Source organism: Gracilinanus agilis, chromosome 1 (assembly GCF_016433145.1).
Source record: "Gracilinanus agilis isolate LMUSP501 chromosome 1, AgileGrace, whole genome shotgun sequence".
NCBI lineage: Eukaryota > Metazoa > Chordata > Mammalia > Didelphimorphia > Didelphidae > Gracilinanus > Gracilinanus agilis.
In genome coordinates, this window is record NC_058130.1 from 797,611,516 (window position 1) to 797,625,030 (window position 13,515).

At 45.0% G+C, this 13,515-nt stretch overlaps 1 protein-coding gene across 1 annotated transcript in view; it reads right to left on the reverse strand.

Annotated features, from left to right (window-relative positions):
• Window positions 1-4,736: 4,736 nt before the first annotated feature.
• Window positions 4,737-13,515, reverse strand: part of LOC123230568 (zinc finger protein 420-like) — a 45,946-nt gene continuing 37,167 nt past the window's right edge. The window contains exons 9-10 of the mRNA XM_044656703.1: window positions 12,422-12,588; window positions 4,737-5,058 (exon numbers count right to left, since the gene is read on the reverse strand). Of these exons, the coding sequence (XP_044512638.1) occupies window positions 4,737-5,058; window positions 12,422-12,588 (489 nt within the window). The remainder of the gene's footprint in view (window positions 5,059-12,421; window positions 12,589-13,515) is intronic.

The window sequence follows — 13,515 nt, forward strand, 5'->3', positions numbered from 1 at the left end:
GGCCTGCCCGGATTCTTCTTCAGCTTGGAAACTGCCTCATGCGAGAGCCTGGCACAGAGCAGGCGTCGAAGTTCCTATTGAATGACTGACTGATGCATCAATGGATCTGTGCTCCCCACGGCCTGGGGGGGGGGGGGTGCGCTGGGAGCCCCGCTTCTGGTACACACGCACACTCTCCGCTCCCTCACCGCACTTTTATAGGCCAGCACACGGCTCCTGCTCGGTTGTTCTTGTTGCACATGCGCACAAGCTCTCGCCCACTCACTAGCCCGGAATGGATCCACCCAGTTTTTCCCCCTTCCCCAAGAGTTTGGAAGCAGAAAATCTCACCTGCCAGAGCAGGGAGCCCCGGCCCACCACCCCGCCTTGTCCCCTCCCCTCCCCCTCTCACCCTGTAAAGGTCCAAGAAGCACAGCTGTGCCCCTTCCAGGAGCTGAGACCATCCACATGAGGCTCCCAGCAGGCCCCGAGGCCGCCTCAGTGGGGAGGAGCCAAGATTAGGAAGAAGTCAGGAAACCGGCATTCTGGGAAATGCAGTCCTCCTGCCTGGGCCCCCGAGGTAGAGGCTCGGTGGGGGAGGGGTTATAAAAGAATTGTTCCCCTCCCTGGGGGGGCTGCAGCCTTCTCCCCCCCCACCCCATTTCCCCTTCCGGCCCTGCCAGCTGCTTCTTTAACATTGACATCCATATCTAATACCTCCAAGCATTATATGTCATAAAGGCTACCCATAATCGCTTGGAGAAAGAAAATGAACGCGACTTAATTCTCTAACAAAAAGCGACCCCCCTGAGTAGATGCTGGCATACCTGGGGGGAGACGCGAGCGAGAGGCGGAGCTCCGCCATACTTGGGGCCTCCCTGCCGGAGTGAGAAGGAGCAGGAGAAGCTGGGAAAGAGTTACAGACCGGAAGCTGCCTCAGGCTAAGGCCTGGCACACAGCAGGTGTCTAATAAGTGCCTATGGACTGCCCGACTGAGCAATCCGTGGATCTCTGCTCTTCAGGGCCTGGGGAGGTGGCTCTAGGCTCCCCCCTTCTGACAGAGAAGGAAACTGAGGCAGAAGGCAGCAGCTGACAGTCCAGGCTCACCTCCTCTAGGGATCTCTCTGAACATCCTGCTGCTCCCCCAAGGAGGGGCCAATCCCATCCCCAGGTGGAGGAATCAGGTGACTCAGGGGCTGCCCTCCTGGGCCTGGAACCCCCAAGATCTGGGCCGAAACGTGGCCTCAGACACTGCCCAGCAGGGGGAGCCTGGCCAAGGCCCTTCCCCAGCCTTTGCCTCAGTTTCCCCACTGTGGAATCCAGAGAAGAAGAGCCTGAGCCCTGGCAGGCTGTGGGGAAGGGGGTCTAGAGAGGATCTGGGGGGACACAGCTGACTCGTCTGAAGGCCCAAAGACCCCTCAGAGGCCTGGGGGAGGCCCAGGAATGCCCCTCCTGCCCTTTGTGAGGCCACAGAAGGCAGCAGCAGCTGCTGAGCCCGGATGGACAGAGGACAGTCTGGGGGGGTGTCTGTGTGTCTGTCTGCAGGGCTGCTGGGCTCAGGCTGTTCAAGCCTGGCGGCCTCTTCCCGACCCCTTTGGGGCTGTCAGTGTGTAATCTGGAAGCCCCCCAAGTCCAATTAGCTTGACAGTGAAGAGCCCAGGTTTAAGCTTGTCCCAATGTTATGGGGTTACAGCCGGGTGTTGTGGGGTGCAGTGGGGAACCCCCAGTTCGGGAAGGTTGAAAGTAAGAGAGAGATTTCCTAGTGAGAGAGGCTTCATGGCAGCAAGAGGGCTCGAGCGGGACCACCACAGGGGCTGCTCCCAGAATGCCTCCGTTCAGGGGTTTTATAGCCTTTACGGCAGTGAGGACAGGAGGTTGTGTCAGGTATGGACGTGACTCTGGAGTGGTGAGCGCTCCGCATTCTGGGGTGCCGGGTCTGCCCGAGACCCTCACAGCTCAGGGAGCAGACGGAGGCCTGAAGCTATCAGGGGGTGGCCTGGAGGCGCCCCTCTCTGTGCATCGCCCCTTCTGGCTCTCAGAGCCTCTCCTATGTTCTCAGCTTGGGGCACGAGGCAGAGAGGCGCCGGGACTTTCCCTGTTTGCAGCTGCCCGAGTTAAGGGCTGCCGTGTCCACGCCGGCTCCCTTCCATGCCTCGACGGAGGCCCAGCTCCCAAGTTCCAGCTAAGGACAGACCTTGGAGCCCTCCTGGGCAGGGGGAGGCCCTCCTTTTGTCCTGCTAGTTTTTCCCTTTGTGTGGAAGCCCTTCTCCCAGGGAGCAGTGTCTGAGGGAAGGGGACCAGAGAAAGCAGTGCCCGGCTCCCCAGGGCCCGGGCGTGGGGCTGGGAGAAACCTCGGTTCAAGAGGAGAAGCCCAGAAAGCACAGGGATGGAACCGGCTCTCCCAGCTCCCTCCGGGGCACTCAGAGGGTACTCGGTGGCCTCGGGTTCCCCCAGAGCCTACAGCCAGGCTGGGAGCTTCTTCCTCCTCCCGCCTTCTCCTGGGAACGGGGAGGCCTGTTGAGGTGGTCCTCTTGGGTTTCCCATGCCCCGGCTGGGCCCTTCAGTCCTCCTCGCGGCCACACGGGGGAAGCCGTGCTGGACGCCTGTCCTCCGCTGGAGTCCAGACGTCCTCTCCCGGGGTCTGCGGGGGACAAGTCCCCCGTCCCTTCTGACCAAAGGGAGGTTTGGGCGGGGAAGGACGGACTGATGGCCACGACTGGCTCAGGCCGCCATTTTCAGGGACTCGAATCCATCACAGTCATCCTTTGGATCTATAAACTCAGCCGAAGGGCCCTTCCAGGGGAACCCCGACAGGGCCTGGGCTGAGAACGAGGCAAGAGGTCACCGGAGATTTCCCCATTAGGTAATGGCAGACCCCAAAAGTCGGTCCAAGGGTTTGGGGTTCCAGCCTGTCCCTCGTCCCTCCAGCCACCCTCCGGCTGCTTCCTTTTTTTTCTCTGGCTGGCTCGCCTCTCAGCCGATAAAAGCCGCCATGTCTGGTCCCAAAGGGGCTCCCGGCCTGAGGAGGGGGCTGCTGCCTGCCCCTTGTTCTGCTGAGAACAACATACTGAGATGCCTTTGCTGCTTCCTCAGTTTCCCGTCTCACTCTTTCTTGGGGTCTCTGGTGGGGCAGACGCTGGAAGGGGGGGGCCCCTGGTAGGCCTGGGGGAGGGGGTTGGGGGGTCCTCAGTGGCCTTAGGCTGGGCCTACAGGGCCAGCTGGGAGGCGACCAGAGGCCTGTCGGAGCTTCCTTGTCCGGGAGCCCCCCTGCATCCTCCAGCTGAAGAGCAGTCCTGGCTCTGGGGCACCCCTGAGGGGGAGGCCTCGGCTTGACGGGAACAAGCTGCCGGCCAAGGGTCTGAGGGAGAGAGCAGCGGCTCCTCCTAGACCAGGCGGGATCAGCTGGCCAAAGGGGAGGAACCTGGCAAGCCGGGATGGCCACAGCTCGGTCTGGGGGCTCTTCGAGGCTTCTTCCAGGCGAGAAGCTCAGTGCCATGCGGGATCTCGGGGAGCCTGGCTCAGGAGCTCTCTGGTGTCACGGCCTGGGCAACGGGATGGTGTCTGGAACAGGGGCAGAACCTGGGCCCTGAGCGGCAACGGGAGGCAGGAGGGGTCCTGGGAATGCCTGGAGAGGAGGCGAGGATTTGCCCTGGGACCCCCTGCGCCCGGCACCCGGTGGGACCCAGAGGCAGCGGGAGCTCCGAGGGTTCTGCCTGGGCCTGGGGATAACGGGAGGGGGGGAGGGGGAATCTGCCCCAAACCTGCCCCCCCCCGACCCCGCCCTCTGCCCAGGGGGGTCATGGGTCCAAGGGCCGGGGAGGACGCGGGGCAGGGCTGCAGCTGGAAAAACAAAGGCGGGGATTCTGCCTGGAAGGAGTGGCCGGAGAGTTGCTGTAGGCGTGTGTGCCTGGAGGAAGCACCTGTAAGGGCAAAGGAGCGGCAGCGGGGGTAGGGAAAAGGAGAGGGAGGAGCCTCGGGAAAATATTTAAATAAAAATTCAAAAAATCAAAAGACGGCCCTTCCGGTAACAGGAATTCAGCTAAGCGGCCTTAAAGCAGACCTTGTAGCTTGGAAGCGAGCCGCGCCCTCTGCGGGGGTTCAATGGGTGACTTTCCCTATAAAAGCCTGGGCGCGCGTCCCCGGATGTCTGTGGGCTTTTCTGTCCTCCCTCCCGCTCTCTGTCTCCCTTCCTTTCTTACTCTTTCTTTTCTTTTTCCTTTCTTTCTCTTCCTTCCTTCCTTCCTTTCTTTCTCTTTTTCTTTCTTTCTTTCTTTCCTTCTTCCTTCCTTCCTTCCTTCCTTTCTTTCTTTCCTTCTTCCATCCTTCCTTCCTTTCTTTCTTTCCTTCTTCCTTCCTTCCTTCCTTCCTTCGTTCCTCTCGAGTGCCTNCCTTCCTTCCTTCCTTCCTTTCTTTCTTTCCTTCTTCCATCCTTCCTTCCTTTCTTTCTTTCCTTCTTCCTTCCTTCCATCCTTCCATCCTTCCTTCCTTCCTTCGTTCCTCTCGAGTGCCTCCTGCTCTGGGAGGAAGGCTGGAGAAGCAGGCGGCCTCCGCCCAGCCTCCGCCCTCCATTCTCCTACAATCGGCAAGTTTTCGGCCAAGCCCGTTGAACAGAAATTGCCTGGGCCGGAGCGGCCCGGCTCTCCTGGCGGCAGCTTCCCGCCCTTCCTCCTCCTTCCCGCCTCATTTTAGGGTCTTTCTTTTCCTCCAGTTTCTCCTTGAAGTTCCCATTTTCAAGACCTTCCATCTGAGGCCTCTCTTTAAAGTAGGAGATTAAACTCCTGACACTCGTTTCTCTCAGCGATTAATCCAACCGGTGTTTCCCGGCTTCCTGGAGCCTCCGCGTAGGCCTCGGCGATGTTAGCTCTGGTACTCTTTGTCCTTTGAAAATGCCAAATGCAAACCACCTGCTGTGCCTTGAAGTTAGGGCGCCGCCTCCGGGATTCCTTCGGCTCCAAACAGGCCGCTTTTCCTGGGAAGATCTCTCGCTCGCTCGCAGAGCCGGGGTGTTTCTCTGCTTCCTCCAACGATTCTTTGTTTCTTTTAGGCATCAAACTGTCCCCATGTGAAAGGGACCGGAGCCTACAATCTTCTCAAAGTTTAGCGGATTAGGGAATAGCTGGGTAGCTCAGTGGATGGAGAGCCGGGCCTAGAGACGGGAGGTCCTGGGTTCAAATCTGGCCTCAGACACTTCCCAGCTGGGTGACCCTGGGCGAGTCACTTGACCCCCATTGCCTAGTCCTTACTGCTCTTCTGCCTTGGAACCCATACATAGTATTGATTCTAAGGGGGAGGGAAAGGTTTGTTGTTTTGTTTTGTTTACATTTAATAGATTAAAAGTTTTTTCAACAATACCTTATTTTGTCCCTTTAGAAACAAAATTTCCATTTATTTATAACATTCTGAGTTCCCAATTGTCTCCCCCTCTCTCTTTCCTATATTCCCCCTTGATAGTAAGCAATTTGATGTAGCTCTTTACATATATAATCATGCAAAACATATTTCCATATTATTCATGTTGTAGAAGAAGACGAAATTTTAAAAATAGTTTCCTTTTATATGCATTCAGCTTCCATCAGACATGTCTTTGGAGGCGGGCAGCATTTTTAATCACAGGTTCTTTGGCGTTATCTTAGATCATTATATTGCTGAAAATAGCTGAGTTATTCCCAGTTGTTCGTTGTACAATATCGATGTTACTGTGTCCGACATTTTCCTGGTTCTGCTCACTTCGCCTTGCATCAGTTCATTGGAGTCTGTCCAGGTTTTCCTTAAATCATTCTTCTGGTAATATAATCGCTTACAGTCCTATACCAAAAGTAGTTTAGCCATTTCTCCAACAGCGGCCATTTCTTCCATTTCTAAGTCTTTCTTATCACAGAAAGAGCGACTCTAAATGTTTTTGTACAAATAGGTCCTTTGCTCTCTTTCTATCTCTTTGTGATACAGACCTAGTAGTGTGATTCCTGGATAAAAGAAGAGGCACAGTTTTATAACTTGGACCTCCTTCCAAGTTACTCACCAGAACGCTTGCATCAGCTCCCAGCTCCCAATAGCATATGAGTGTTCCCACTTCCCCACATCCCTTCCAACATTTCTCATTTTCCTCATCTGCGATGGAAGCCAATCTGATGGGTGGGAGGTGCTGCCTCCGAGTGGTCTTCATTTGCATTTCACTAATAAATAGTGATTAGGTGCATTTCTAGTGGGACTATAGACAGCTTTGATTTCTTCAGCTAAAACTGTCCATCTACTTTGAGCATTCATCGATTGGGTAATGACCAATCTTATTCATTTCACTCAGTTCCCTCTATATTCGGGAAGAGGGGCCTTTCTCAGAGACACTTGCTCTCCAAGTTTTCCTTGTCTTTCTACTTTCCTTCCCATCTTGGCTGCATTGGTTTTGTTTGTGCAAACTCTTTTAAAATTTAACTTCATCAAAACTCTCCATTTTACGTCTTGTAATGCTCTATAGCTCTTGTTTGGTCATAATTTTTTCTATTGTCCATAGACACATACAACCATCCTTGTTCCTCTAATTTGCTCATGTGTCACCTTTTATGTCAAAAGTTAAAAAAAAAAAGACTCTGTTTGAACCAGCCAGCCGCCATCTTCCTCCTAAATACAGCATAGCAAAGGGGACAAACTTAGCAAGCACAGAAAATTTAAAGGCACAGTACCATAAAAATTTTACATTCAAACTGGTACCATGGATGCACCATTGGGGAAAACAATATGTACCATTATATATAATTTCCGGATCATAGTGATCCCAGGCTACATAATGAGAATCATAGAAATATATGATTCCTGCCAATGGTCGAAGCTAGAAATAGGTAGGGTTTTTGCTTTTGTACCAACCACAATTGCAGTGATCATCTCATTCCTCCACTTCTATTGGTCCTTAAAGAATATAGTGCATAAATTGCTAGGACACAAGGATGATAGCACTGTATTAATAATGACAATAAGAAAGAAAATAACAGTTACTTGAAAAGAATGCTCAGTTGAAAGGGGAAAAAGAGGTCACAGCAGGGAACAAAATAGAAATAGCAATACAAACAACTGAGGCACATACAGGCACAGAAAAGAAAATAGAGGAAGGGGCAATAGCACCAGCAGTACCAATATTACCAATTATTGATCACACAATTTTGCAGCCAGATTCTGGATTTCTCCATATAAAAAGACATAAGCCATTCACTGCTGCAGATCTAGACACCTTAAAACAACGAATGCCTGCCTTTTATTTAAATCCCTTCAAGGCCATAAAAGGATTTAAAAGAGCATTAAGACTTTTTGATCCCACATTTTCAGACATTGAAATTCTTCTTTCTGAATTATTTACACCAGAAGAGAAATCACAATTCATTTAACTTCACAAGAAAATCAGTAACAGACCCCAAATGGTTAGGACCCTATCAAATTTTGCTCACTACCCCTACAAATATAAAAGTAGAAGGAAAACATTCGTGGTTCCACGTGATCCACGTGAAACCTGAAAAGAAACATGCAAATGCAGAACACTTCTTATAAAAGCATGCACCCATTTTGACCCTATTTTGGTCTACAGTGCAACATATTGGCTTATAACTAATTCCGGTCATACTGTTTTTGAGGTTCTCAGCAATATTTCTTAAATTGTGAACTCTTGTCCCCCAAAGCTTAGGTCTTTGGGTTTATCAAACCCTGGATTATTATGATCATTTACTGCTGCGCATGGTGTGCCCAAATGTATTACCCTGGTCTGATACTCAATTTTCTTATACCATGCTACTTTATTATTATAAAGTTTTAGATCTGGCCCTGCTGGGTCACCTTAATTTATATTTTCATTGAATTCATTTATATTCTTGGCCTTTTGTTCTTCCAGATTAATTTTGTTATTATTTTTTCCAGCTCTATGAAATAAATTTTTGGTAGTTTCACTGGTATGGCACTGAATAAGTAGATTAATCTGGGTATCATTGTCATACTTATTGTGTTGGGTCCACGGTTTGTTCATTCCTTCCCCTATTGGTGGGCATCTCCTTATTTCTAGTTCTTTGCCACCAAAAAGAGAGCTGCTGTAAATATTTTAGATCATATAGATTTTCCTTTTCCCTTGATCACTTTAGGAAACAAACCCAATAGTGGTATGGCTGAAGCAATGGGAATACATGGTTTTATGATTCTTTGGGCATAAGTCCAGATGGCTCTTTAAAATGGTTGAATCAACTCCCAGTTTGTCACAGTGCATGAATATCCCTAAATTTCCACATCCAGCATTTTTCATTTTGCCATTTTAACATTTTTATCTAGTTTATAGACACCAGATGTCTCAGAGTTGTTTTGATTTGCATTTCTCTCATCAATAATGATTTAGAGAATTTTTAAAATAGTTCTATATAACTTTTACCCCTCCCAATTTTCTGTTTTCCTTCCCATTTTGGACATGTTTACAAAGCTTGTACAAACTTTTTTAATTTAATGAAATCAAAATTATCCATTTTATATCTCAAAATATACTCTTGTCTCTTATTTATTCATAAGTTGTTTTTCCATCCATAAATCTGATAGGTAACATATTCCCTGTTTGTCTAATTTGCTTACACCCTCTCCTTTTATGTCTAGGTCATATATCAATTTTGATCTTACCTTGATAAATGATGTAAGATATCGGTATGGCATATACCTAGTTTCTGTCAAACTGCATTTCAGTTTCCCCAGCAATTTTTTATCAAAAAGTGAATTCTTATCTACAATACTTGAATCTTTAATTTTTGCCAAATAAAAGGTTCTATAATATTTTACTACTGTTGTGTATCTATTGTGTTTTACAGTTCTACCTTTCTGTTTCTTAGCCATAACCAAATAGCTTTAATCGTTATTAGCTTTATAATACATTTTAAAATCTGGCACTAATAGACCTCTTTTTAATTTTTTCATTAATTTATCTGATATATTTAACCTTTTGTTCTTTCACATGAATTTTGCTATTATATTTCCTAATTCTATAAAATATTTTTTTTGAAAATTTAATTGGGATGGCATTGAATATGTAAATTCATTTAAGTAGGATTGTCATTTTAATTACATTGGTTCTATCCACCCATGAAACTGAATATTTCTCCAATTATTTAACTCTGGCTTTACTTGCAAAAAATGTTTTATAATTGTGTTCATGTAGTTCCTGGGTTTCTTTTGGCTAGTATACTCCCAGGTATTTTATTTTATCTATGATTATTTTAAATGGGGTATCTCTTTCTATCTCCTCTTGCAGTTCTTTGTTAGTGATGTATATAAATGCTAATAATTTATGTTGGTTTATTTTAAATCATGCTACTTGGCTAAAATTATTATTATTTTTAATAACAAAGTTCCAAATAAGTTTTCTGAAGTTTTATGGTCCATATTACCTCCCTCCCCTATTCTTCCCTCCCCCTCCTAGAGCTGACAAACAATTTTGACTAAAATTATTAAAAGTAGCAACTAACTTTTTAGTTGAATCTCTAGGATTAAACATATACTATCATATTATCTACAAAAGAGAATTTTGTTAACTCTTTGCTCTTTTTTATTCCTTAATTTTTTTCCTTTTCTTATTGCTATTGCTGGCATTTACATACAATATTAAGTAATATTGGTGGTAACTGGCATTCTTGTTTCAGTCCTGATCTTACTGGGAAGGCTTCTAGCTTAGCCCCATTACAGATGATATTAATGGTTTTAGGCAGATGCCTCTTATCAGTTTAAGAAAACATTTATTTATACCTGTGCTTTCCAGTGGTTTTTTAATTTTTATTTTGATGTATTCCCATAGTTACATGTTTTGTGTTTCTAATGTTTTTTAATAGGAATGAGTTTTGTATTTTTGTCAAAAGCTTTTTCTGCATCTTTCTATATAGTCATGTTTTTTTTTACTTTTGTCATTAATTATATTCATAGTTTTCCTCATATTAAACCATCTCTGCATTCCTGGCATCAATCTGATTTGGTCAAAATATATCGTTTTTGTGATACATTGTTGTAGTCACCTAGCTAGTGTTTTATTTAGGATTTTTGCATCCATATTCCTTAAAGAAATTTTAATTGTTTTATAATTTTCTTTTTCTGTTGTTGCTCTTCCTGGTTTAAGTATCAGCACTATATTTGTTTCATAAAAGGAGTTTGTTGAGGTACTTCTTTATCTGTTTAAAATAATTGATTTAATATTAGAATTAGTTGATTTTTAAATGTTCAGTAAAATTCACTTGTAAATTCATCTAATGCTAATACTTTTTAAAGAGAAATTAATTTATGGTCTATCCAATTTCTTTTTTCAGATATAGGTTTATTTAGATATTCTATTTCTTCCTCTGATAATCTAGGCAGTTTATACTTTCATAGATATTCTTCCATTTCACTTCCATTGTTCAATGTGTTGGCATGTAAGAGGGCAAAGTGATGCCTAGTAATTGTTTTGGTTTCATCTCCATTGGTGCTATGTTCACCCTTTCCATTTTTAATGATACCAATTTAGTTTTCTTCTCTTTCTTTTTAGAATTACTTTATCCAGTGGTTTATCTATTTTGTTTATTTTTTTCATAAAACTGTCTCCTAGTTTTATTGGTTCAGTGATTTTCTACATTTGGATCCATTAATCCAGTTTTTAATTTTTAGGATTTCCAATTTGCTGTTTAATTGAGGATTTTTAATTTGTTCTTTCTCTAGTTTATTTAATGGCAAAGAGGGCACAAAACCAACATACTTCCAGGTGGCCTGAGGCAGCAGTGCCCAGAGTAGGAGACATGCTCAGCCCAAGTCACTTGTCAGGGACAGGGAAGCAGCAGAATGGGGACCAGCTCAGCCCATGAAACAGAGAAACAGGTAAAATGGGGAGCTGAATATAGCTGGACAAAACAGTTGTGAATCTCCCCAGAGCAAGCCAGCAGGGCATTCTGTTGAGAGACACACTGTAGGAAACAAAGGCAGCTGGGCCTACCCCATGTACCAGAGAAGAATATACTGTGATATTGGACCAGTGCTCCTTCTACCTCATGAGCAGAGAAGAATCTCAATAGAGAGATAAGGCACAGGAAAAAAACATAATTAGAAAAAGGAATAAAAGACAAAAAAAAAACCTTTGTCTTTAGAAAGTTACTTTAGAGACAGGGAAGATCAAACTATGAGCCGAGAAGAAGATAAAAATGCCAAAAAGGAAACATGTAAAACCCCAAAGGAAAGTGTGAAAGAATTTTAGGCCCCAAAATAACCCCTAAAAGAACTTTAAAAGAAGTTAAAAATCAAATAAGAGAAGTGACAGAAAAATATCTGAGGGAAAATTCCTTAAAGAAATCAACTTCCTAAAAACTAGAATAGGCCAAAAGGGAAGAGAAGCACAAAAATACAGTTCCTAAGGAATAGAATGGAACAAATGGAAATGGAGATTTTTAAAAAAACCCTTATTGAAGTAAATAACTCCTTAAAGAGTAGGTTTGACCAAATGGGGAAGGCAACACAAAACCTCAAAGAAGAAAATAACTCTTCCAAAATTTTAATTGGGCAAATAGAGGCTAATGAATCCATAAGACATTGGGAAACAATGAGAAAAAATCAAAAGAATGAACAAATAGAAGAAAATCTGAAACACCTCACTGGAAGAACAACTGACCTGGAAAATAGACCCAGAAGAGAAAATCTAAGAATCATCAGAATACCTGAAAGTCATGAGTAAGAAAGCAGATGAAATTCATTTTTACACTGATAGCAAAAACCCAAAGAACTTCTATGAACCTCTGAAACCTATTTATGCACCAAAGACCAATGGTGGAACTCAATTACTCAGGCTGATGGAGTTGCACTGATCAGTGATAAGGACTTGATCTTGGAGAGATGGGCTGAATATTTCCATAGTGTTCTCAAAAGACCTTCATCAGTCAGTGCTGAAGTCATTTACCATACACCTCAGGTTAAAGACAATTCCTCTCTAGTTCAAATTCCTACTGAAGAAGATGGTGTGAATACCATCAGGCTCCTCTTGTGGAACCATTAGGGTTGTGCTGGAATCAGTTCATACCAGCTCCAGAGATTTTATTGTTAAATTTTCAGTTTGAACAATTATTGGAAGATCAAAAAGCTATAAACAAGGTTTAATTTGTTATTTGGCTGATTTTCTATATTTAAGGAAGCAATGAAGAAAAAAAATTTGTGGTGATTTTCAGTGAGCTCTCTTTTAAACATTTATCAGTTCATACATGATTATCTCTGAAAAAGGGGGAGTTGGAAAAAGAACCAGTGGAAATTCATATGTCAAAAGATGGATAAATATAGGTATCCCATGCTGATGTGGATTATTATTTAAAACTTTTTATTCTTCTGGCAGGAATTTTGAGGGAGTCCTAGCATAATTCCTGCTCTTGAAATCCACTTTTTTCCTATCCCTTCTTGTGTGTTTCTATCTGGCCTCAACAGGATCGCATAATACTTGGGAATAAAGATGCAGCCCAGGAAGCCAGCACTGGAGGCCAGGATGGAGAAGATCTCCACCACCACCGTGGCTTTGCCCTTCGTGCTCTGGTAGGTGGGCAGGAAGGAGACCCACACACTGCAGAACACCAGTATGCTGAAGGGGATGAACTTGGCTGCACAGACCTAGAAAGCCCATGTGTCCCAGGGCACAATAAAAAGCAATATTAGAATCCTCATTACATTGAATAATGATGTGACCAGGTTCAGAGTGTAGCTCCATGTCTGGGAAGGGGAGAGAAGTTCTCAGCCAGAAGCCATAGAGAATCACTTGAATCCCAGAGCAGATGAGGGCTCCAGAGTTGGGCATCCCAGTTTGTACCCATCTCCTGATTCTGCTTCCTGATCTTGTAACCCTGAAAGCCAGAACCACCATTAGGGTTTTCACCAAAGTGGAGGCCACGGCCACAGTGAAGACAAACCCAAATGCTGTTTGTTGGAGGAGGCAGGTGGCTGCAGTGAGATGACCAATGAAGAGCCAGGAGCAGAGGAAACACAAGGTGAGGGAGATGAGGAGAGTGTAGTTGAGAGCTCAGTTATTGGCCTTGACTATGGGAGTGTCTTGAAACTTCACAAACACCTAGAGAACCAGGGCTGTCAGGAGAGAGAAGGAAAGGGCAATCAGTGCCAGAGTCAGTCCCAAAGGTTTTGCAATATCCAGGAAAGTCATAGCCTTGGGGAAGCAGCTATCTCTGTCTTTATTTGGAGACTCTGTCTTCTGGGCATTTCACACAGTGGTCTGAATCTGAAGGGGAAAAAAAGATTGTATTTGGATTCTGACTTCTGCCAAAGGTCATTCCCACTACCCCAACAAAATCGAGAGGGAAGAGATCAATGAATTGGGCTTTCAACTTAAAAAATTAGGAAAAGAACAAATTAAAAATCCCCAGATAAAAACTAAATTGGAAATCCTAAAAATTAAAGGAGAAATTAATGAAATTGAAAGTAAAAAAAACTATTAAACTAATAAATAAGACTAGGAGCAGGTACTTTAAAAAAAAAACAGATCAGTGATGGGCAAACTATGGCCCACTGGGTAGTTGGGGGGGGGGG